The sequence below is a fragment of the Somniosus microcephalus genome, chromosome 22, assembly GCF_052327205.1.
Source record: "Somniosus microcephalus isolate GS21.2 chromosome 22, FLI_Smic_1.0, whole genome shotgun sequence".
Classification (NCBI taxonomy): Eukaryota; Metazoa; Chordata; class Chondrichthyes; order Squaliformes; family Somniosidae; genus Somniosus; species Somniosus microcephalus.
In genome coordinates this window covers 22,133,456-22,159,426 of record NC_141008.1, presented here as the reverse complement: position 1 = coordinate 22,159,426, position 25,971 = coordinate 22,133,456, and the positions used below count along the sequence as shown (strand labels likewise).

Sequence of the window (25,971 nt, the reverse complement as noted above, 5' to 3'; positions counted from 1 at the left end):
CCTTTAATTAATTGGATTTAAATTAAATCAATCCCTCTAGTTACACCAGTTAAATGGTTTACCAACAGTCACTCTGCACCAGAAAGGCCTTATTAACTACAACCCACAGAGTTAAAGTTTGAAAAGAGCACCTAACACCCCACTTACCCTAACTCACACTTACCCAAACTCACAACACTCTCTGCTGACCTCTCACTCAGTGCTTGCTCGCACTAGCAATGGTCTTTTTATACTGTTTGTTTGTTTACAGCCAAATGAGTCACCCCTGCTGATTGGTTAGAAAACTGGTTTTCACCGCCTGCTGTGCCAATTTACTCCTACTGCAGTATAACCTTGTTTTACTCTTCTCAAACCAACAGAATCCCAAATACTTAACTTTTCCCCTTTACTTAAACTGCTTAAGTAATCTTATCAAGAATGATTTAAAGAGAAATAACAATTAAAGAACTCTCACACTTACCCAAACTCTCAGCACTCTCTGCTGACCTCGCACTCAGTGCTTGCTCGCACTAGCAATGGTCTCTTCGCAACTGACACTGCCACCTAGCTTTGTGTCTTCAGCAAATTTGGAAATGTTACATTTAGTCCCCTCATCCAAATCATTGATATAGATTGTGAATAGCTGGGGCCGAAGCTCCGATCCTTGCGGTACCCCACTAGTCACAGCCTGCCATCCTGAAAAAGACCCATTTATCCCTACACTTTGTTTTCTGTCTGTTAACCAATTCTCAATCCATGCTAGTATATTACCCCCAATTCCATGTGCCCTAATTTTGTTCACCAACCTCTTGTGTGGGACCTTATCGAAGTTCTGAAAATCCAGATACACCACATCTTCTGGTTCCCCTTTGTCTACTCCACTAGTTACATTCTCAAAGAACTCAAATAGGTTTGTCAAACAGGATTTCCCTTTCATAAATCCATGTTGACTTTGCCCAGCAATCTTACTATTAGTTTCTAAGTGCCCAGTTTTGCATCCTTTATAATCGATTCCAGCATTTTCCCAACTACTGATGTGAGGCTAACAGGTCTGTAGTTCCCTGTTTTCTCTCTCCCTCCTTTCTTAAATAGCAGGGTTACATTTGCTATCCTCCAATCTGCAGGAACTGTTCCAGAATCTAAAGAATTTTGGAAGATGACAACCAATGCATCCACTATCCCAATGGCCACCTCTTTCAAAACCCTAGGATGTAGGTCATCTGGTCCTTGGGATTTATCGACTTTTTAGTCCTATTAATTTTGCCAGTACTGTTATTTTTACTAATAATTTCTTGAAGTTCCTCATTTTCGTCACACCCTTGGTTTTCTCGTATTTCTGGGAGGCTTTTTATGTCTTCCCCCGTGAAGACACAAACAAAGTATTTATTTAATTTCTCTGCCATTTCCTCATTCCCCATTATAAATTCTCCCATCTGACTGTAAAGGACCTACATTTACCTTCGCCAGTCTTTTCCTTTTTACATAGCTATAGAAGCTTTTACAATCTGTTTTTATATTTTTTGCTAGTTTGTGCTCATATTCCATTTTCCCTTTCTTGGTCCCCCTTTGCTGATTTCTAAAAAGATCCCAATCCTCAGGCTGACCGCTTTTTCTGGCAACTTTAAGCTTCCTCCTTTGACTTAATACTAGCTTTAGTTTCTTTTGTTAGCCATGGTTGGATCACTTTTCCTTTTGGGTTTTTATGCCTTATTAGAGCAATATATGTTTGTTGCAAATTATGCATTATTTCCTTGAATGTTAGCCATTGCATGTCCACCTTCATACCTTTTTAGTCTCCCAATCTACCATGGCCAACTTGTCCCTCATACCCTTGTAGTTTCCTCTGTTTAGATTGAAGGCCTTAGTTTCAGATTGGACTACATCACTCTCAAACTTAATGTAAAATTCAATCATATTATGGTCACTTGTCCCTAAAGGCCCCTTTACCACAAGATGCAGAGACACAGAGTGCCCACAGCATCTGGTCTGCACTCAAGGCCTCCATAATCAGCACCTGTGAAGAGACGCTCGGTCACTCAACCAGGAAACGCCAAGACTGGTTCGACAAGAATGACCAGGAGATCCAGGAGCTAATAAGCCGCAAGCGCAAGGCATTTCTGATCTGGAAACAGCAACAGAACGCGAGAGCAAGAAAGCAGCTCTACAGAAGCCTGAAGGCCGAGGTCCAACAAAAAACTCACGACCTAAAGAACAGATGGTGGGTGGAGAACGCGCAGGAGATCCAGCAGCTAGCCGACAACCACGACGTGCGTGGATTCTTTAGTGCAGTCAAGACCATCTACGGCCCAAGCACCCAAGGCCCTTCCCCACTGCGAGCCAGGAGCGGAGAGGTACTCATCAAGGACAGGGAAGCAGTCAGTGCCCGCTGGAAGGAGCACTTTGAAGATCTCCTTAACCACGACTCTGTCTTCGACGTGAGTGTCCTCAACTCCATCCCACAGCATGCTACCCGCCACCATCTCGGCACAACCCCAGCCCGGCATGAGGTTGAAAAGGCCATCCGACAACTGAAGAACAACAAGGCCTCAGGAGCAGATGGAATCCCCGCCGAGGCACTAAAGCATGGCGGAGAAGCACTACTGGCGCGAATTCATGAACTCATTTCTCTTATCTGGAAGGAAGAGAGCATGCCAGGGGATCTCAGACGCCGTAATTGTGACCATCTTCAAGAAAGGTGACAAGTCCGATTACGGTAATTACAGAGGAGTTTCCCTACTACCTGCCACAGGGAAAGTCATCGTAAGAATCCTCCTCAATCGCCTTCTCCCAGTGGCCGAAGAGCTCCTCCCAGAGTCGCAATGTGGATTCTGCCCACTAAGGGGCATAATGGACATGATCTTCACCGCACGTCAATTACAAGAGAAATGCAGGGAACAGCACCAACCACTGTACATGGCCGCCTTTGATCTCAAAGGCCTTTGACACTGTCAACGGTGAGGGATTATGGAGTGTCCTCCTCAAATTCGGCTGCCCTCAAAAGTTTGTCACTATCCTCTGCCTGCTTCACGATGACATGCAAGCCGTGATCCTGACCAACGGTTCCACCACAGACCCAATTCACGTACAAACCGGGGTCAAGCAAGGCTGTGTCATCGCACCAACGCTCTTCTCAATTTTCCTTGCTGCAATGCTCCATCTCGCCCTCAGTGAGCGCCCCACTGGAGTGGAGCTAATTTACAGAACAAACGAGAAACTGTTCAACCTCCGTCGCCTCCAGTCCCGATCCAACGTCGTCCCATCCTCTGTTGTCGAATTAACAGTATGCAGACGATGCTTGAGTCTGCGCTCACTCGGAGGTCGAACTCCAAACCACCGTAAACACCTTCACTGAAGCATACAAGAGCATAGGCCTTACACTAAACATCCGTAAGACAAAGGTCCTCTACCAACCTACCCCCGTCACACAGTGCTGCCCCCCGATTATCAAAATCCACGACAAGGCCTTGGACAACTTGGACCACTTTCCATACCTCGGGAGCCTACTGTCAACAAGGGCAGATGTCGACGACAAAGTCCAACACCGCCTTCAGTGTGCCAGTGCAGCCTTCGGTCGCCTGAGGAATAGAGTGTTTGAAGACCAGGACCTCAAACCCGGCACTAAGCTCATGGTCTACAGGGCAGCAGTGATACCTGCCCTGCCGTATGCCTCAGAGACATGGACCATGTACAGCAGGCACCTCAAAGCACTGGAGAGGTACCACCAACGCTGCCTCCGCAAGATCCTGCAAATCCATTGGAAGGATAGGCGCACGAACGTCCGTGTTCTTGCTCAGGCCAACATCTCCAGCATCGAAGCTTTGACCACGCTCAATCAGCTCCGATGGACGGGTCACATTGTCCGCATGCCCGATACAAGACTCCAAAAACAAGCGCTCTACTCGGAGCTCCGGCACGGCAAGAGAGCCCCAGGTGGGCAGAGGAAACGCTTCAAGGACACCCTCAAAGCCTCCTTGAAAAAGTGCAACATCCCCACCGACCCCTGGGAATCCCTGGCCCAAGACCGCACAAAGTGGAGGAGAAGCATCCAGGAAGGCGCCGAACACCTCGAGTCTCTTCACCGGGAGCGAGCGCAAGGAGTGCACGTCAACCCAAGCACCCCACCCACCCGCCCCTTCAACCACCGTCTGCCCCACCTGTGATGGAGACTGTAGGTCCCGCATTGGACTAATCGGCCACCTGCGAGCTCATTTTTAATGTGGGAGCAAGTCATCCTCAGTTCTAAGGGACTGCCTAAGAAGAAGGAGGAAGAGAGATTGATTAGCCCTTTCTCATTACACAGTACCAGATCCAGAATAGCCTGTCCCCTGGTTGGTTCCTCCACATACTGATCCAGGAAACCATCTCGCATGCATTCCAAGAATTTGTCCTCCACACCATTAGTGGTAATTTGATTTGCCCAGTCAATATGTAGATTAAAGTCCCCCATGATTACCGTTTTGCCCTTGTTACATGCACTTCTAATCTCTTGATTGATACTGTGCCCTACATTACCATTACTGTTTGGCCTATACATATCTCCCACCAATGTTTTCCGCCCTTGCTGTTTCTTAGCTCCACCCGAACTGATTCCAGTTCTACATCACGATCTGCCAAGCCAAGATTTTTTATCTCTACCGTACCGATCTCATCTCTTATTAACAGTGCTACGCCACCTTTTTTGTCTGTCCTTCCTAAATGTTGAGTACCCTGGAACATTCAGTTCGCAGCTTTGGTTACCCTGCAACCATGTCTCTCTAATGGCAATTACATCATACCCATTTACTTCTATTAGTGCCATTCATTCATCCACCTTGTTGCGAATGCTGCGTGTATTTAGATAAAGTGCCTTCAACTTTGCTTGTTTAATATTTTTCTGCACTTTGACCCTTTTTACTGTTGGCCTTTGTTTCTGCTCCCTACTAGTTTTGCTGACTACTTTTCTAATTTGCACTTCCAGCTTTGTTTCTCTCCGTTCTGGGCCCACACTTAGGTTCCCAGCCCCCTGACAAACTAGTTTAAATCCTTCCCAACAGCACCAGCAAACCCCCCTGTGAGGATGTTGGTCCTGTTTCTGCCGAGGTGTAACCAGCTTGTACAGATCTCACCTTCCCCAGAATGGGTTCCAATGCCTCAGGAATTTAAATCCCTCCCTCCTACACCATTTCTCCAGCCACGTATTCATCTGGTCTATTCTCCTATTTCTGCTCTCGCTAGCATGTGGCACTGGGAGTAATCCTGAGATTACTACCTTTTGAGGTCCTGCTTTTTAATTTATTTCCTAGCTCCCTATATTCTACTTGCAGAACCTCGTCCCTCTTTCTACCTATGTCGTTGGTACCGATATGGACCACGACCTCTGGCTGTTCACCCTCCCCCTTCAGAATGTCTTGCAGCCGCTCAGTGACATCTTGACCCTGGCACCAGGGAGGCAACATACCATCCTGGAGTCACGTTGTGGCCACAGAAACGTCTATCTGTTCCCCTTACGATAGAATCCTCTATCACTATTGCTCTCCCACTCTTTTTCCTCCCCTCCTGTGCAGCTGAGCCACTCATAGTGCCACTGACTTGGCTCTTGCTACATTCCCTTGAGAAACCATCTCCCCCAGCAGTATCCAAAACGGAAAATCTGTTGGAGAGGGAGATGGACCCAGGGGACTCCTGCATTACCTTCTTAGTTCTTTTACTCTGTCTGGCGGTCACCCATGCCTGTGCACTCTTTACCTGCGGTGTGACCACCTCGTTAAACGTGCTATCCACGAAGATCTCCCCCTCGCGGATGCTCCACAGTGACTCCAGCCGCAGCTCCAGCTCCGAAACGTGGATTTTGAGTAGCTGCTGCTGGAGACACTTCCTGCACACGTGTTCGCCCTGGACACCGAAAGTGCCCCTGACTTCCCACGTAGCACAGGAGGAGCACTTCACGTCGCCGAGCTGCCCTGCCATGTCCTACCCTTAATTTACTCCCTTTACTTCCTTTAAATTAAAGAATATTAAATACACTAGGGACCTTACTTCACTTTAAACACTACTTACTCTAAACTAGAGACCTTACTTTTACTTTAACGACTGGACTGTAGAAATACTCACCAGGTCCTACTTACCAATCAGCTGCTTCCCTTGTGTCGACGTCACTTTAAATCTCTGACGTCACTTTCGAATGTTGCCTGTTGAGGTCCGTTCTCGCTGCTGCTCCCAATAGCTCGGTCTGGGCCTCGAGCCTCGGGCTTTATTTCCTCGCTCCTCCTTTGCCTGTTCCTTCACAGGTCGGTCCGCTCTCTGCTGCTCCCAATCTATGACAGTAGTTTGATCTGTGAATAAACAAGGCAGGACCCATTGCCTGACCACCTGTCAAGAAGCAGTCCAGCTTGGTTGTTGGTGCGTGAACCAGCTCTTGGTTGAATATTTTTGACCAGGGTAGACAATATGGTAGCAGGCGCTCGTGATCATTTGACTGTTGATCACTGGTTGAAGAACCACACCTGGATTGTCTAGGATATATTCGGGATGTGAGGATACCCAGAGACTGACTGACTTCCTTCACTGGGAAATCACTAGCGCCATTGTTTCTACTCGAGGATTAGGATGAGTCCCACTGGATGCACTTGGATTGCATTTTCATGCCTGATTTCCAGGGTGCTGCAATCTTAAAGCAACTGTTTGATCTCATCCTTTCAGAATACAAACAGTGTTGTCTTCCCATTGTGCCTTTTTAATGTGACTTTGGTTTCAGGGGTAGTGAGTTACAAGCTCTTTGTCAGATTTAACTCTAGTTGATCTGGCACTGAGTGCTGCTCTGGGTTCTCCCTAAAGTTGTTTCATCCGGCCTGCAGACTTCCCATGAATGTTCGCGTTGCATGTGCCCAGGGAAAATCCCCTGGAAAGATGAGGCTGACTTTTGAGCCGGTGCACTCAATTGGAGAAAAGAATTGGTAACTTTACCAGTGGGGTAGACGAGCAGATGTAAAAAGCAGAGCATTTAGAGTTCATCAGTCAGAGTAGAGCTGTAGTTGCTGGAGAGAAGCCAGCAATAGTTAATGTGGAATAGCAGCAGCAGGTTGAACTAATGGATGCAGATCAGAAGTCCTAGAACAGAAGGGCGATGATGCATGGTGGAAACACAGCTAATTAATATATAAAATGAAATAAAAACAGAAAATGCTGAAAATACTCAGCAGGTCAGGCAGCATCTGTGGAGAGTCAGAACTGGAAAAAGCTGGAGATGGAACAGGTTTTTAAGCAAGTGCAGGGGCAGGGAAAGGGGGGAGGGGAGGAAAGAACAAAAGGGAAGGTCTGTGATAGGATGGAAGGCAGGAGAGATTAAGAGATGGTGCAAGGCAAAAGGAGATGGTAATGAGACAAGTTAAGAAACAAAAGATGACTCTAGATGAAGTGTAAATGGCACTGGCAGAATGAAAGACAACTGCCACGTGGGAGAGAAAAAAAAATGGAGGAAAAAAAAGGATGGGGTGGAGGTTATGGTCTGAAATTGTTGAACTCTTAAGTTGAGTCCAGAAGGCTGTAAAGTGCCTAATCGAAAGATGAGGTGCTGTTTCTCGAGCTTACGTTGAGCTTCATTGGAAGTGTTAGAACAGTGTGTAAAAACCTGCTCCGTCTCCAGCTTTTTCCAGTTCTAACAGGTCATCGACCTGAAACGTTAACTCTGTTTCTCTCTCCACAGATGCTGCCTGACCTGCTGAGTATTACCAGCATTTTCTGTTTTTATTTCAGATTTCCAGCATCTGCAGTATTTTGCTTTTGAATATATAAAATGAGTTTGGTACCCCTGCTCGCTTCCTTCATCCAAGTCATTAATATATGAAAAAACTGGAGCTCTCGTACAGATCCCTGGGGCACACCACTTGTCACATCCCGCCAATCAGAACAATCCCTTTATCCCTACTCTCTGTCTCCTACCTCCCGACCAATTACTAAATAGGACCCCAATTGATCATCTCTCAAAAGCTGCTACTTGGAGGAAACCACTATGTTGTCTGCGATTGACAACTGTCAATGATGGTGCATTTGACAGTTATGTCCTGTGATGGAGGTTAATGGCCCATGGAAGTGCCTCCATTTCCCAAGTCATATAGGGCTTGCAGAATGAAGAAAATGAATGATCCACCTTGTCAAATGAATTTAATTCTTTGATATGCATGTTCCACACTCCATGTTCTTTTGTGACCATTCACTCGCACCTTTTAGGTAATAATTTTGTGTTTTAGGATTTTGAATCCTTAGAGACTAGCTGTAGGACAAATTGAACCAGCATTCTAGTGCGTGACTAAGACTAGGATTCTGGAGCAGAATGCCATATGTAACACTACCTAAAAAGTCTGATGTTGCTATATATTTGAGAGTTCATAGCACGTGTTTTCCTCAGAACGAATATGACCTAATTTAACTCCTATGGTATTTGGTGAATTAATTTCATTTAAGAATGAAGATAACTTTACAAGGTAGGTAATCTATCTTTGTCCAGTTTTGATAGGTTGGATTGCAACAATTTCTTGCAATGGATACAACCAATCTATTTGAGCATAAGTTCTTTAGGCACAATATTGAAGGTACACTAATATATCAAAAGTCTAGTCTGCACTTCCTCTTTGTCAGACTTGCTTTCTGTGTCATGCTTCTGTCATGCATGGGTGCAGTGCCTGGGTAGTAAGGTTTATCTCTAAGGTATGTATACTTACCTTTCAATGCTCCCAACGCTAGGTGGTGCTGCCGCTCCTCCAAGCTTCGTCTCCCAGGTCCATTCCTCTAGGTACCACAGCAGCTAAGTGTTTTTCTTTACCTTTAACTTCTGACACTAGTTTCCTTCTGAATGTTTGTTTGTTTTTTATTTTTAATTTATTTAACATTAATTTCCCACTGTTGCTAGATAAGTTTTATTTCAGTGTAATTTTAATTTAATTTTAAATTTACTTGTCTGCTGCCTCCAAAGGCCTCAAGACTTCTCCTTTCCCGTCCTACTTCTTTTTCCCAGACCTCCCCAGACCTGCCTGTTGCGTGGCCTCTCAGTTTGGATCGCTTTCTGTCTTCCTTACCTGTAACCGATGCTGGCCTTCCCTCTGACTGACTGCCTCAGCCACCTCCCGCTGTACCTCTGACTGTTTGCCTACCTGCTTGACCCCAGGCTCGGGCCTGTCTCCTCCCTCGTGTGCCACCTTGCACTGGGGCCTTGCTGCCTGGCTTGTCATGCTTGGCTGAATTCCCAGCAGCAAGCTAGAAAAATAGTAGACACAAGTTGTACGATATTGAGTGCTATATTCTATTTATAGGCCTAGAAATTGGGTTGGTAGCGCCGGCGCTGCGCGCCTAAAGAGACCTAGAATTGGGGCGAAGCCCTATGTTGGGGCGAGTGCTATGAGGATAGCGCCAACTCAGAAATTGACTACACATTTAGCTCCTGCGCTAAGTGTTTGCGCGCGAGCGCAAGCAGCTCATGACGTCATTTCAGTGTGCAACGCCTTTTAGGAGCGCCTGAGCGCATATTGGGTGGCGCCCGGAGCCTTAGCGCCCAGCGCTATTAGTGACAGTTCGAAGGAGGGCTAACAGGCCCTTCTCGGAGTAGGGCGGCGCTATTTAAAGGGGACAGCTCTAGTGCAGAATCTTCTGCCACTTGGCCTGCTCATTGCGACCGCTGCTGGAGAGAGTGGGCGAGCTAATGTGGAGTGGAGTTCTGGGAATTTAGCTTTACAGTACTTGGGACCTTAAACCCTGTCCGAAGCACTTGCAGCACTACACCTAAAAGCCTTTTGACCAACTGGCATTGGAATGGGAGTTTGTTTGGAGGGCGACGGCCTCATTGCCCAACACTGAAGGGGCAGAGAGACGGCGGGAGAGAGGGCCGGGATTGGCCAGAAGGAGGAGGGGCAATGGAGGTCGGCCAATCCGACAGGAGGCTGCGAGGGTCTTTAGGCAGCAGGTGACAAGCCTTGACATGTCCGAGGAGCAGTGTTTGCGAAGGCTCCGACTCTGGAGGGACATTGTTACTGATCTGTGCCACCTGCTTGGTCAGGATCTGCAGCCGCGTGAACGGTGCAGAACCTCTCTGTCCGTGATGGCTACACTGACTGAAGGCCTCCATTTTTATGCCAACGGCTCCTTTCAGTCAGCCATTGGGGACAATGCGACTGTCGCTCAGGCTGCAGTCCGCTGTTGCATCCGGCAAGTGACAGATGCCCTTTTATAGGCGAACGAGTCCATTCATTACCTTCCCTCGGACCCTGCACAAGCAGGCGGAGGAGGAGGAAGAGCAGGTGGAGGAGGAGGAGGAGGAGGAAGAGGAAGAGGAGGTAGATGGAAGGGCTGCTGAAAGTGGAAGGTCCATTCGTCAGAGGCTCCTCTGGACTCGTCTCGACACCCCTGTGGCGGAATGATGAGAGTCTTACCTCATGGGCACTTTGGATGTTTGAGGGCCTCTGCATGCCAGCATCACTGAAAGTAGTCACATGCACCAAGCAACATTTAAACTTCTGTTTATTGACACAAAAGTCTTTCATTATAGCTAAACAACGTAAAGTGAGCAGAAACCATCACTGCCAAAATAAAAGTGACCTGTTTGGCAAAGCAGCAAAACCCAACAAAAATCTGCACCTATAACAGCAGGTGAGGGTGTCTGTGAATTTGGACAAACAAACGTCTCAGCACCTCCCTCTACAACTGGCCCCTTGAGGGAGAACGACTTCTCGTTCGCGCCCGGCCCCTTCCCTCCCTGCTGCTCCTACGTAATTGCACCCCAGTGGCGGCCTCAAAGCTGGGGGACGCTTGCCGACTGTCTGGAAGCGCAGAAGCCCCTGAGGTACGGCCTGGCCGACCTCTGGGCTTGGAGGGTGCGGACGCGGGATGCTTGCTTTGAGCATGGCTGGGAGCAGTGTGGCCTGCAGGTGGTGGCAGCTGCAATGCAGGCGGCCCAGCGCTGGCATGTGCAATGGTCTCCTGCCGAGAGAGGACACCTGCACCATGGTCGGACGACACACTGGCTATCTGAGGGGAGCGGCTCGGCTCATCCGCCACAATCGCAGGCTCCACGGATTCCTGACCTTGTACGGGAGTGGAAGCCCGGGGTGATCCTATCTGATGCAGAGAGGGTGGCTGCAGTGAGACATCGCGTTGCGTCAATCTGGCTGTGGAGGAGCCCAGCAAGTGAATGCGTGGCAACAGTGAGGACCTGTGTGCCAGGTGCCAGCGCTTCGGAGAAGGCCTGGACAGTTCTTCCCATGGCTTCGGACAAGGCAGGAGCCGACTGCTCCACTGCCTCGGACAAGCCCTGCACAGACCTTTCCAGGGATTGTCCGAAGCCCTGAACAGTCCTTTCCATTGCCGACTCAAAGCCGTGGACAGTCCTCTCCATTGTTGGGCCGAAGCCCTGGATAGTCCTGTCCATTGTGGCCCTGAAGCCCTGGAGAGACCTCTCCATTGCCCCGAAGTCCAACATACTCCTAGCCAATGAATCTATTGACTCAGGCATCTTCTCCACTGCAGCCATCAGCTCCGTGTGTCTGACCCGGGCCTGTTTGCTCATCTCTGCCAGGCGCCGGACCTCATCTGCACTCTGTGCAGCAGTCATGACGACCTGCCTTGCCCTGCGGGGAGACGGTGGCCGAACTTGCCTATCCCCACTGCGTTGCTCCATGCCGCTTGGTCCGGCAACTGGTTCATCCTCAGAGCCACCCCCCCCTCCCCTCCAGGGGACTACTATCCCCAGTCTGCAGATGTCTCAGCTCCCCGGATTCTGCAACGGCTGGTCCGGATTCCTCCTGGTCCTCTCCTCCAGTGGCACTGGCACTGGCAGCTTCAGCGCGTTGAGCCCGAGTTGGTGCTGCTTCATCTGAAAGTGGGAGGTGGAAGAGTGGCTTTAGCAAAAGGACAGGTTTGCTGAAAGGCATGCCAGATTGCGGCATGGCTCTGACATGGCTGCACACTGAGGATGCATGCTGGCGGGGGGACCAAGTGGAAGGCAACAGGTGGAAAAGGTGAGAGTCTTACCCTCGCTGTCGGTAATGGGGTCGGCAGATGCAGTGGTCACTGGACCAGACAGACGTCCTCCAAGTATCTGGTGCACTCTCTCCTCCAGATCCGTGAGAGTGACCACTTGTGCAGGTCCGCCACCGGTTCGACGCTGTTCTTTTCTAATCTGCGCCATCTTCGACTGCAGGGGCAAGAAGGGGAGGTTCTGTTACATGAGGCCTTGAGACATCATCGCATGCCCCCCATGGTGCAAGAGCCCTTACATGAGGCCTTGAGACATCTGTCCATGTGTCTGCCCAGAAAGGGCCATGGGTGCATACTGACAGATGGCCATTGGCGCATCATTGCAGCAGGGTGCCCGAAGTCAGCTGCAGATGGAGGGAAGCACAAGTTTGGTAAACCATCACTCACCCTAACGATCCGTGTCAGGTCGTTGAATTTCTTCCTGCACTGAACAGGGGTCCTGGTCGCCATGCTGCTGAAGTTGACCCTCACAGCAACCTCCCTCCAAGATCGTCGGTAAGCCTTCTGATTTGGCCTCTTGCCATTATCCGGGTACAGCACCTGTCGACGGTGTTCAACTGCAGCCACCAATTGGTCCAGAGCCTCAGTGCTGAAGCGCTCTGCTCTCTGACTAACCTTCTCCATAATGATTAACTTTGTACCGCCAGACAAGGGCGAGCGCCGAATCTGAGGCCTACAGGGCGTTGGGTGTTGAAGCTCCGTCTGACTGACCCACCCCTTTAAGAGCCGGCCGGCGCCTGTAGGTCTCATGCTTTGCCGTAATTGAGTTCACCTGCGCTGCGCCCGTCCGCGTCGAAATTGAGTAGCGCCTGACCTTTTGCGCCTTCAGAGCACCGTGCAACGGCTGATTTAGCGCCTGAATCCCCTTTGGGGGCGATGCAACCCAATATCGCCCCAGGCGCGGATAGCTCTCGTCTGGCTATAAACTTAGCGCATCGCCAGTTCTAACTCCTCAAGCGGGGCTATACCCAATTTCTAGGCCATAGTGTTATAAGCAGTTTTTTTTAAATTACTGGTTTCCCAGCTTCATGCTGGGTAACGGGGCTCTGGTTACCTACTCTTGGGAGGATGGAGTGGTGAGGAGGGAGTGGATAGAGTGGTTATAGGAAGGGGCAGATACAGGGGATAAGAGATATTTCAAAAAAGTTAGGGGTGACACTAATGAAGCAGTGGTGGTAAGGGTAGGGGAAATGGAGACCAGTTTGGCAGGGCAGTGAGGTGGGGAGGTGAAGCAAGAAGTTTGGGGAGGGTATATGCAAGGAGGCGCTAAGGGTTGCAGGCTGCATTTTACCTGCACCTCCCACAAGAAAATGTGGCCTGTGAACCTTGGCAACTCCCTTGCCTGCAGCACCATGCCACCTATCATCTTCCAGTCTGAAGGGAAAAGAAGTAGGACAGAAGGGAGACAAGGAAATAGCAACACAATGGCAGACATGGAAGAGCGATACTATGTGCAGTGCCACAGGAGAGACACTATTTTGTATAAAATAGAAAAAGAAACTGGGTGTTTTGCATTTTATGGCATTTACATAACCCGAACAAAAGATTATAAAGGCGTAGACTCTTCAGTTCACTCATGGTTGTACTTTTTTTTTTTATTCGTTCATGGGATGTGGATGTTGCTGGCAAGACCAGCATTTATTGCCCATCTCTAATTGCCCTTGAGAAGGTGGTGGTGAGCTGCCGCCTTGAACCGCTGCAATCATTGTGGTGAAGGTACTCCCACAGTGTTGTTAAGGCGGGAGTTCCAGGATTTTGACCCAGCGACGATGAAGGAATGGTGATATATTTCCAAGTCAGGATGGTGAGTGACTTGGAGGGGAACTTGGAGGTGGTGATGTTCCCATGCGCCTGCTGCCCTTGTCCTTCTAGGTGGTAGAGGTCGCAAGGTTGGGAGGTGCTGTCAAAGAAGCCTTGACTAGTTGCTGCAGTGCACCTTGTAGATGGTATACACTGCAGCCACGGTACGCCGGTAGTGGAGGGAGTGAAAGTTTAAGGTACTTGATACTTTCTGTAGTCAATGTATGCAACATCAGAGCAAGGTAGTATGTTTTTGAGTCAGCTGTAAGGTTATAACAATGAGTCTGAATTGGTGCTAGTGCGAAAACAGCACCTAGTGTGATTATGGTTTATAGTTGTACAAATGTAACACCTGCAGTTTAGGTGAATTAACATTTTGGAGATGGGAAATTTTGGAGTCCATACAGTGCAATAAGGTAAGTTCAGCAACCCCATGCTCCTGGCATGGAGCCTTGCTTGAACAGAGCATAAATCACAGGTCTCTTAGCATTGTAGAGCCTATTCTATGCTCCAGTTGAGTGAGTCGCCTCACTGGAAGTGCAGTTTCGGCAAATTTACCGTAATATTTGCTGTGCAGGGTTAACACTTTCTGCAACAAAGGTCTTTAACATTGAGTTGTTCACTTATATTAATTCTGATGTTGCCGTTGTTTACAGCTGAAGCCATGGGACAGACACAAGCAATGATTGTGCCCTATCGTAAATTTGAATCTCACCCTAAAGACCTCTATGTGGAGGGTTTACCTGACAACATTCCATTCAGAAGCCCTTCTTGGTATGGAATTCCTAGGCTAGAGAAGATCCTACAAGCAAGTAATCGGGTTAAGTTTATTATTAAAAGGTTGGTTTGGTTTATATTTTATTTTTTATTGCAGCACTTTTAAGATGCAACCAATTAAGTTCAGACTTTGAGTTAGTTGCGAGTTTAAGTTGAACTTCATTTTTTAAGTTTCTGTCTGACTGAGAATTGGTGGGGGAGATGAAAACATGGAGCATTTCAGATCAAACCTACTTTAAGCTACGTACCATCAAAATAGAGTGTGGTGTAATCGATCAGGGTGAGCTTTGGGCAAGAGCTACATACCACTAAATTTTGTGCTTCAGAGTGGGTGGGCATTCTTAATTGGTTAGTTTTAGAGTAGCTACTACTCCATACTAAATGTGAAAGATGGTATCTATCAAGCAGCAGATTTATGCTTCAAGAGAGTCTTAAAAATGTTTAGATTGTTAGAGCAGTCTTGGATGTACATCCCAACTTGCTGTTGCCGACGAGTTGACTGATTAGAATTTCCATTGCATTGTTAATGTTAGCAGTAGTAAGTCTTGATCAATAAACTCGTGTTTGGGGGAGTTGACTTTGTATACTGTACACAATTGAGCTAAACAAAGTAAACCCTTTTGAAGTTGATGCAAATTGAAGGTTTTAGTCAGTTGATAGTAAATTTAAACCTAAAATTTACTCTTAGTTAAGACTGATGGAAAATTAATTTCCTTTTTATTCAATAAAATATGATTCAACGTTCATTTTTTTTGTCTGTCTGATGTAATCAATTTTTATTCTCCTAGATCAGAACTACTGGTTAATGAGCAAAGTGAATCCAGTATACAGAGATCAGACCCACCAGGTAAGAGCCATTTCCCCCTCCATACTCTCTTGGTATAAATTAATAAATGCAGATGTTTGTGGGAGAGGTTAATCACCACTTTGTATTAAGTGATATGCAATATATCTGCTACATTTGTGACATTACTCATCAGCCATAGCTCAATGGTAGCACTCTTGCTTCTAAGTCAGAAGGTTGTGGATTCAAGTCCCATTCCAGAGAGTTGAACATAGTTACACCCATTCCACCAGCAGGGAGGCCTTTAAAATTAAGCATTTTTGCCCTCTTCCTGTTTATCATGCTGGCCACCATTTTAACTGTTCACTACACTTAGGTGACTGAGCCCCTGCAGACTGGAGCCTCATGAATTTATGTATATCGGGGTCCTATTAAATCAGTGGACCCCAATCGCATTTCCTCATTTTGTTATCCATCATAAATGGGTGAAAACCAGCTTTCCTAATGGGGAATGGCGGAGGAAAAAAAAGGTTTTTCAGTTGTATTTACATACTGTGTCAGAAATATGTCCTTTCTGTATCATTTGTAAATCTTTCCTTGGGGCTTATGCTCACCTTTTTGTCATCTATCATCTGCTTTAGCAGTAGCCTGCTATGGATCAAAAGTTTTAGCACATTCTACACTGGTTTTGCCATTGCCTTATAGATATCTTAAAGATTTAATTTGTTCAAATTCTTACAAGTTTGTCGATGCATATTGCTAAATTTAAAATGTTTTTTATGTCAGATGGGAGACAGCAGTAGGCCAGCAGGGTTGGTAAAACCAAAATAACTATTATAGTAATTCATTATAATTTTTGCACCCCTGTATCATAGTTGTATTTATACTGACACATGAATTTTATTGAGTGGTAAATGACCGGCTGCTGTTTTGCACCTTGTATGCAAATTGGCTGCCACGTTTGTCTACATAACAGTGACCACACTTCAACAATAATTCATTTCGCTGTGAAGTACATTGGGATATGCTGAGGATGTGAAAAGCACTATATTAATGCAAGTCCCTTCACTCTGTCTGTTTTTCCTTCTGTTATTTTGTGACTAAATCAGAGCAGTGGCTTAAGGTATCAATGCTTTAGTTCCCTGATTACCTGACGTCGGTATAAATAACACTGGTATGAACCATGTGGTACTAAGTCCACCTGATCTCTCACTACATTAATTACATGATGAAGCACACCGACATTGTTTTCCAGCAGTGGGTTTCTTTAGTCCCTCTTAGAAACATGTGCAGTGTCCTTTGACTTTCGTAACTTGTTAATTTTTGTTGCTATTGATTAACTATTTATGTTGTTGCACTGATATTTTCTCCCTCATCCGTAATATTTTCTCCCTCATCCGTATTATTTTCTCAGCAGGGGTGATGCGTCATTTGTTTGCTGTCTGAACTTGGACTGTTGAGCAAATCCAGATGCAGCTGTAGCTATGCGGCAGTCCCCTGATCGTTTTATTATTGAGGTTCCACAGTGCTTAACTAGGTCATGGATGATCAATAAGGTGTAATTTAGTAATATTTTTGAAAATTGAGGTGGCTAAGATCATCCTTGTTGGGCAGAGACTTTGCGTGAGAATTTTAGTGAATCATGTGCCATTTTACTCTACAAAGTCCATTGTTAGTCAGTGGAAAGAAAGTTGAACAGAATGAACAACCATGGTGACGACCTTTTATTATATTGCTGTTGGATTATGCAAAGTCTGCGTCAACAGAGGGACATTCAGTGGAATAACTTTGAAAAATAAAAGACTTTAGAAAGCCATGGCCTTGTACTTTACCTGGAATTGTGATTGAATAGGTCAAGTGTATGGAAGATTTTTTTTTGTGTGTTGGGGGGACATGGTGAGTTACTTTTCTTACTGTTTACTTTGGACTATTTAAAATTTTTGACAGTCATTGGCTGTCATGCACGAGTGCTGGAAATTTATAAAGGCAAACTCTGAATATAACCTGTTTTTCCATTATTCCCTCTCACTATAACACAGCTCAGTTTTGCTTCTCCAGCTAGGCTTCCCATTTCAACATAGATACTCAATCTAGCTCTCATTGTAAACTTGCTAACTTAATTGCTTGTGTTATACATTCTGAGATTCTGTATTGCAGACTTAATTTTGAACTTGAGAATTTAAAGAAACATTCTTCTTACATGTCAAATATAAGGAAACGATGTACAATTGTTAAAGTACAATGCTGCAAAAATTGCTTAAATTATCACGTACATATTGCATTTTAGTAAAACTTGTTCAGATCTTGAACATGCTGGATAAGTGGATGTATATATTGGTAAGATAGAACTACAAAAGGTTGCATATCCCAACATGTTTAATTTATTCATCTAAATGTAGGTTTAAGGAAATGATGGACTATACACTTGGAGTAGTGTAGGGGAAATTAAAGTTTATTTAACTCTTCCCCATCCCTACCCTCCCTCCTATGGGAAAACTGATTCTAGTTTGCTCTTTACCAAATGTTCTATTTCATGTTGATAAAAGAAACTTAACTTTAATGGCCCATATCTTTCTCAACAGATCAATGGAGTTGTGCTTACAATGATTTAAAAACTTGAATCACTCAACATTGTCATCATTTGCTTCATCCTAGTTGATGAAAAGTAATAAAAATAATGCTGTTATATTTCAGGCTTTCTTGAAATTATTTTTGGATGGTAATTATTACTGTATTATTATGGTGCCATGTCTCTACCATAGCAACACTGACGAGTCTAGAAGTTGAGTTTTGAAAACAGGTCAATGGTTCTGTTAACTGCTTCAGGTACTCATTATTTGCACTTACAATTGAAAAATCTTTCAGGTTGACATTTGATATGGCCCAGAAAAACATACTATTGTGTCTGTATCAGCTTTATATTCCATGCTGGTTCATGTTTATATTTGCAGGCTAAATGTGTGTCACTTTTTATTCTTGTATTTTCCTTACTGCATTTTACTTTCTGATTTATGCAGGTTCAGTCCATAACAGTGATCATTTTAGGGATAGACTGATGCCACCTTTTGCTGATGCCTCAGGTACCACACACTGTTTTTATCGACGGCACTTTCATGTTTCAGTACAGAAATGTAATTACCTGAACCTTGTCATACTTTTTTTCTAGTGCAACTGGAAAGGCAGTGCAATATAAAAATGCTTTAATTGTGTGCAACTAATGACCATCGCGCACAAAGGAGTGTTTAGAATAATGAGATGAAGAACTCAACAGCATGTGGTATCAGTCTGTCTCTAATATACTAAACACATATATGTGAAATGGACTGCGTGCATATATTTTTATAAGCTACACAATTTTTGATAGCACCATGATGATGATTATTCATTCCTCCTCAGGAAGAAGAAAAACATATCTAAAGTTAACATAGGCTGGAATCTAAGCCTATATGCCCTGGAATAAAATGTAGCTGAACTAAGTGATCCAGCAGAACTAAAGCTAAACTCTACATGCAAGTTCACTGTCCCTTTTAGTTCTTGATATTTTCATAACTTCTCAGCTTAAAATCTCTTGTAAACTTTTCGTACAGATTCACGTGACCGATTGACTCTGGTAAAATAATCACTCAGCTGTGGCTTTCAGTACAGCAGAGTAGGTTTGTTTCAGAATTTAGTTTAAAGTAAATCTCATCTAAGATGCTTATTTTTTATTCCAGTAACTAAAAGATCCCATGTTAAAGCATATCATTGTTGGCATTTCAAAACTGAGTTGTAATAAGGAGCCCATTAATTATGCTGATATTAAAGCATAACTAAATTACATTGGTCCAATTCAACTAATCTGCCACTGTAGATCAGTTTTCTTTTTGCAAAAGCTCATTATCTTTGAGCTGAAGGGAAAATGTTTGTTCTTTTATACATCTTTTAGGAGCAGTTGTTGCATTAAAGGATTTATTTAAATAATTTATAATGGCACTTGGAAAACCTTTTCATTTTACCCGACAGTTCTATATGTATTTATTATATTTAAAACATTCAGTAGGTTTGACAGCCAAAGACTTAACTCATCTGTCCAAATATTTAACATTTTCCCCAGTTAAGTTTCAGGATTCAAACCTGGTCTGCTTCAGCATTACCTAGGCCATAGTGTATGTATTTCTAAGTGGCACAAGGCAGCATTCAAAGTCTTGTTTTCCTTCACTCGTTGTGTTATAACTTCTCATATCCTTCACCTCTCAAATGAGCAGCTTGTACTCATTCCCACATTATTTTACTATATATGGATTTATTTATACTCTGCTGCTGTTGTGAAAAATCCAGATGCACAATTTGGAGGGGCAGCATAAACTCAATTATGTTTTGTTAGTGAATTGTATTGTATCACTATAGTAAGCTTGTACTTTGTATTTCCATATAATTTTGACTTCTATCTGTCCGTGTAAGCTGAAACTCTGGAAACTTAGCGCTGTTGCAAAGTAAGGGACAACCATGTTTTTATCATTCCATGTGGAATGCACTTGTAGGAATTTATGTTTGTGTCCAAGGTTTTAGTGATACCTGGTTTGCTCTTCAGTTGTCCTGCATAACTCGCCTCAATTACAAGAAATCATTCAACTTGGGCATTCCAAAGTTACAAACTACTTCATACAATAAAACATAATATAGTTCGCTGAACAGACAATAACCACGCTATTATACTATTTGCCAAGAATACAATAACTTGGGAGTTACAAAATAATTTAATATGACCGCTGAGTTCATGTTAGGGCATGACAGTTGTAGGAAAGTTCAATGGCACAGTCCCAATATGTTACATAAGTTAGCTGGAAGGCCTCGGGGATGCCCCTGCTATCCAACAATATACATGGGAAAATTGTTTGGGATTTATGTTTGTAACTAGGGTTTAATATTGTCTAATTTATTTATTTTTTAATTTCATTCCCATTCTCTCCCCAGGAAGGCTGTATTACTACTGAACTTTTAACTTGTCAGAGGTATCAAAGACTAAATAGGTCCTAGAAGTGTGTTGCTAACAGCTATATTATTTAACTACATTTACCACACTACAGTTAGTACCATTGTAATGTTCAGTATCAATAATTAGTGATGTAGTTCTAAAAAGCTAACTAATATTTATCATAGATCAGCAGAATCAAATTGAATACAAGTATAACAAACTTAATTTCTGTTTTGTGACAGTTGTTGGTTGGGTTACACAGAATAGCAGAATAACGCTCAATGCCAAAATTACATAGACGCTTGACACGTAAACCTTTTGTAGTCTATAGTTCAAGTTATCAGTAGTAAGCTCCCAGTATTTTTTTACCCAAGGGTCAAAATTATGACATCTTTCCTCAGGTACCAGGTTAATTGATGTATCGGATAAATCTGTTTACCACTGCAGTGCTTGTTCCTTCTCTGGGGTATGCCTGCAGCAGGTTATTGTCCATAGTCGTCGTCTTATTTTTCATTTCTTGGTTTATAGATGGCACCTTGAATATACACTGTATTTCCTATGCTTCAATTTAACCTTTCTGAAACTTCATAATACTCCAAAACCTTCACTCAACTTTGCAAAACTTAATATATAAATGACATTCAAGCTTAAATATTCTTTCTTTCTTGAATAAAAACATCAGCAGCAGTCTGACCATCAATCAGTTTTGCTGGAACTAGAATTCTAATGAAAACATTCACCACAAATACAAAGTACCTGATATGGTCCTGATTGAAGGGCCCTGAACCTAATGTTTCCTTGGAAATTGTAATCGTCAGGTTAACTTCTCTTTACTGTGTTCCTTGCACCTTCAGTATGAGGGACTATTAGTGGATGGCTTTGTTTTTACTGATGATTTTGTCTTGAGACACCATGCTATTGGCCATCAGACCAAAGAAGAGAAAATCTCATCGTATCTGGGTTGTCTCAATGTTTGACTTTTGTAGAATTTTCCTTTCTTATGGATACACCTGCTTTTTCCTGTGCGGGATTTGTTGTTCAATTTAAGTACCAAAATTATGTAAGGAAACGAATCCTATGATCTGATTTGGCAGAAACTATCCTACGTAGCCTTTATTGGGCTTAACTTCTATAACACAGCCACTGCTTTGAAGAGGAGTATGTGCTTGGCAAAGTGTTCAACTTTCAGTTTATATTGAGAAGCAGCAGATAGCAGTCGTGCTCGTCCTACTTTGTTATTATAACTATAATAAAGTGTACCACTTCTTTGAATTGGTAACAGTTCAACATTATATAAAAACAGTTCTATCATTCTCCGCAATGCACAGAATCTGCTCTCTGGATACGCCTTCAGCAAACCATCTGTAGTCTTTCCTCTGGATTCATCAGCAGTCCTCCTCTAACTTTGTAATGTTATGCTATACTTTCAATTTATTATAAACATTGAACCTCTTCCTTAACTGAACTGGATTCTTCTGGATTTCCTCACTTCTTTTCTGACTTATGAATTAAAACTGAAATCTAACATCTGCGCAAGAATGTCTTTACTCATCAAGATTCAAAATATTACATCAGAAATCTGACCCATTGAAGTTTCACTGGTAATGGAGCTTCTACTTGTTATAATCTAGCATCTTCTAGTCAAGAACTCTGTATTAAAAAAACAAAAAACCCTTTTTATAGGATTCTTACTTGATGAGCTCTTGCTTATCAAGGTCTTTCTAGGCGGACAGGCCTTATCAGCAAAATATTTGTGTGGGGGGGGAGGGGGAAGCAAAATACTGCAGATGCTGGAAATCTGAAATAAAAACAGAAAATGCTGAAAATACTCAGCAGGTCGGGCAGCATCTGTGGAGAGAAACAAAGTTAACGTGTCAGGTCGATGGCCTTACATCAGAAATATTTTTTGGGTTGGCAACAACATTTTTCCTACACCGTGTAGGAATGAGTTATCCCTTGCTTGATGGAAAATGCATAAAGTAAATTTGAGACCAAATTAAAACAATAACGGGAGAAAAACACGGCGAGTCGACCATTGCCAATTGATGACCATAGCTCTGATCACAAGTCATCCAGTATTGGTTATACCAGTGTGAGACAAACTTATTCTGAAATGAGTAAGTTTCATAAATTCCTTTGCTCCCAAGAGTATGTGAAGAAAAAGAGTACCTGCAGTAGACTGGCTGGGTAAAATCTGTCTTCTGTTCTTGTTACCAGAACACCCATTGCAACAATCCTGGTTAGAACCAACCCATGTGTTCTTACTGAATTATATGAACAATCAGTAAAGATCATATTTTATTCTGAGCTTTGGAGCAAGAAATTTGGTGAGAAGCAAAGGCTATCCCTGGTCGCTATTTTCTAATTTACAAAACAATTTGGTTCATTTGTTAACGAACACTTTCTTTCCTCTCTTGCTCAGTCTCTAGACCATAATCGCTAAACTTCATTTAAGGAGTCAAACTTGATTGGCTCAGGATATGTTCTTCATATGATGCTTTCCCTGGACCTGCAGCTAAGAAACTTTTAAATAAAAGTTATATAAATACATGAGCCAAAGTAGCTGAAGTGGAAAAGTTTGAAGGAACGAAGTTTTTTTTTAATTGTAAAGAAATGTATGATCAAACGTGACTCTTAAATTTTAGATGAAAATATGTGCTTTAAAAATGATAATTTTGTTTTAAGTAGCTTGTAGTAAGTTTGGTACCAGCCAAGGACAACAATACAGCTCATCTGCATAGTTTTTGTGTCATAGCTTAGCTCTGCTGTAGGTGGAATGAATCCTTGCTGGAAAGAAAACTTGCGGTTTACAGAAGGCTCTGTCAAATGTGAATTCACTGATCAGTTTTGGATTTCGGTCACATGGAGCAACCTGAGCGTCAAAAACGAATGCCGTTAAAATTAACATGACATTTAAAGGGGGAAAATAATGAGCAACAATACCTGAGAAATGATTGACCCCTCTTTACTATTGACATTTATGCAGCGATCAAACTGGTCTGCATTTTTGCAAGTTCTATATATTTTCTCTCAATTTATAAAAAAAAAAAAAGAATTATTGGAATAGAAACTAACTATCTTTCTCCCCCCTCGCTCCCCCACTACCATAGTAATTGAAAGGCTGCCTTCAGTGCATCCTGCTCAACTGTGTTAGGTCTGTCTTTAGCATTCGAAAATACTTGAACCTCAATCGAGCCATTTTGTAACTGCGATGGATTCAGTTTGATTCCAATTTGGCTCGAGCAAATTGTCTTGAAGCTGGTTCAGATGACATTGATGACTGCTAGTCCCCAGAAACCGAAGAGAAAGTTTACATTTTTTTAAAAATCACTTCATTTCTGAAATGAAGTATAAATACATCAGCTGCTTATTTGAAAGAAGCAAGCCTTTGCTAGTCTTAGTTTTTAAGTTTTTGAAAAAAGTATAACTGTAACTCAAAAATGACACTCCTGTGTATCAAGAAGCTATCGGGCCGGATTTTCCGACCCCCAAGGGTGTGTACGTACCCAAAGGAGCGCAAGTGCCGAGTTTAGGCATGCAAAGCATGTGCGCTAAAACCCGGCACTTGCTTGACAGATCGCAGGCATGTCCGGGAGATGGGCCTCCGCGGGCAGAGAGTTCTGCTTTCTGCACAACTTCTGCCCGCTGAAAACCTTTCAGTATCTTATGCCTGGCATAAGAGTTTAAAAAAATAACACATTTTCACTAATTTATAATTTTAAAATACTTTTTAAAAAAGGTAAATTTATTTTTAGCCCCATTTAATTTTTTTCATTTAATGTAATTTTAATTAATTTTAAATGTGATTTACATTTTTTTAATTTAATGTGTTTTTTAAGTGATCCCCATTCATACTTTTGACAGATCTGTGTTTAGAGACCTGTCAAAAGTCTGAAGGGGGATTCCTTTCTTTGATTGGTTCCCCATGGCCCACGTGATCCCAGGGGCGCTTGCAAACCGCATGCGCCCTTGGGATACCTGGGCCTCTGCGTATTTCGTCGAGCAGAGGCCCAGGATCGCAAGCCTCGGGCCGACGGAGCCAGCAGGTAAGTTCGTAGATTTTTCCCAATCGGAGGCATCTGCCCGCACGGAGATTCAGGCCCATTGTATAATAGTTAGCAGCCTAAAATTGGAATATGACATTTTTTTAAATTTGTAGTTGGTCATGATAGTGTTGTCATAACAGGTGCATGGCAACAGAAGCAGGTGGTACACGTTGAGCTGGAAAGCAATAAATGAGATGCATGGACTTTTCTGATCTATTTTGGTTGAGAAAAGCCACAAAATTTGGGGAGGAAGAGAGCAACTTGAATATAGTGGGACCAATGTTATCCGCATGTCAAATTTCCCAAGTGAATGCATCCACTGAGAAGTTTAAATACATTGAATTCCTATCCTCCATAACATTTAATCCAGCATCTAAAGTTCAGTCTTCTCATTGAAGAAGCTGTCGGGCACTACGAATAGCTGTTGCCAATATTGGGGAGCTCATGATCTTTCAAATACACATACACTTAAATATAATTGACTATACAGGAAATTTGTGAGCACAATCACAAAGCATAACTACACTGGGTTGTGTTGAACATTCATAAAGTATTGAGACAGACTGATGGTACTCATTTTAACTGAACATTTGGATTACGCACCATAAAGTGAGCATTTACCATGAGAATGATGCCTTTTGAGGCTTTGTTCGATGCAGAAAATGTTTAGATATAGTTTGTTTCTGTTGTGAATGGTAAAACTTATGAGGCATGTGGTGCTGTACTACTTGTTGATGTCTGTCACATTAAGCACTTTACAGAAATGTTCTTAAAGTATCGACAGAGTCCACAAATTGTCAAAGACAGCTTGCGTTAATAAAGTAGACGTTTGCCACTTTATAAAAAAAAAAAAAATTATTTCTAATACTAACAGTTAATCTTCAAGTGTGTTTAATCAGCTCCAAGTCTTGTAGTATTAACTCTGGCGACAGTTGATTACTAAAGTGCACCCTGTGCTCTAACACTGATAAAGCCCAACATTATTTGGCCCCTTTGCACGCATTAACACAGCTATAATTGTTACACTTTGTATATTCTGTAAAAGAACAATGTCTGTTGTTACGTGTTATTTGCTGTATTGAATACCAATCCAAAGATGTTTGACTTTGTAGAGGTTGATGTGTTAACATTAAATGCACTTGTGTCTTTGTAGTTTTTAAATTAGTGACCTTTCCAATAATTTTATAGGTAGCTGAAAGCATTTAAGAGGGGGCAAAAAAAGTTTATGTGCCATGTTAAATTGTTTCAGGGAAAGAAGATTGGAATATCAGAATTACCAAACTAAGAAAACAGGTTGAGGAGATATTTAACACAAAATTTGGTAAGTTGCTTTCTCACTTTGTAGTGTTGGCTTTTGAAATTAAGATTGCAAAACTTTGTTTGGCACAATAGTTTACTCAAGTCTAACAAAATACTATTGCCTGCAGCTGAAGCTCTGGACCTTCCGCAACCAGTGAAGGTGCCATATCCATTATTTGAGTCCAATCCACAGCATCTCTATGTAGAAGGGTTACCAGATGGAATTCCTTTCAGAAGCCCGACATGGTTTGGAATACCTAGACTGGAAAGGATCATTCGAGGGAGTGCAAAAGTTAAATTTATTGTGAAAAAGTAAGACTTGAATTTTAAGC

General features: G+C 43.3%; 1 protein-coding gene across 11 annotated transcripts in view; it reads left to right on the top strand.

Annotated features, from left to right (window-relative positions):
- LOC147102099 (general transcription factor II-I-like) overlaps positions 1 to 25,971 on the top strand; it is a 209,191-nt gene that overhangs the window by 153,229 nt on the left and 29,991 nt on the right. For 10 of the 11 annotated variants that reach the window (XM_085964295.1, XM_085964294.1, XM_085964296.1 and 7 more), the window contains 5 exons: positions 14,436 to 14,619; positions 15,345 to 15,403; positions 18,358 to 18,420; positions 25,590 to 25,661; positions 25,768 to 25,951. In XM_085964295.1, coding sequence (XP_085820421.1) covers positions 14,436 to 14,619; positions 15,345 to 15,403; positions 18,358 to 18,420; positions 25,590 to 25,661; positions 25,768 to 25,951 — 562 coding nt within the window. The remainder of the gene's footprint in view (positions 1 to 14,435; positions 14,620 to 15,344; positions 15,404 to 18,357; positions 18,421 to 25,589; positions 25,662 to 25,767; positions 25,952 to 25,971) is intronic. The other variant, XM_085964299.1, reaches the window with a different exon arrangement.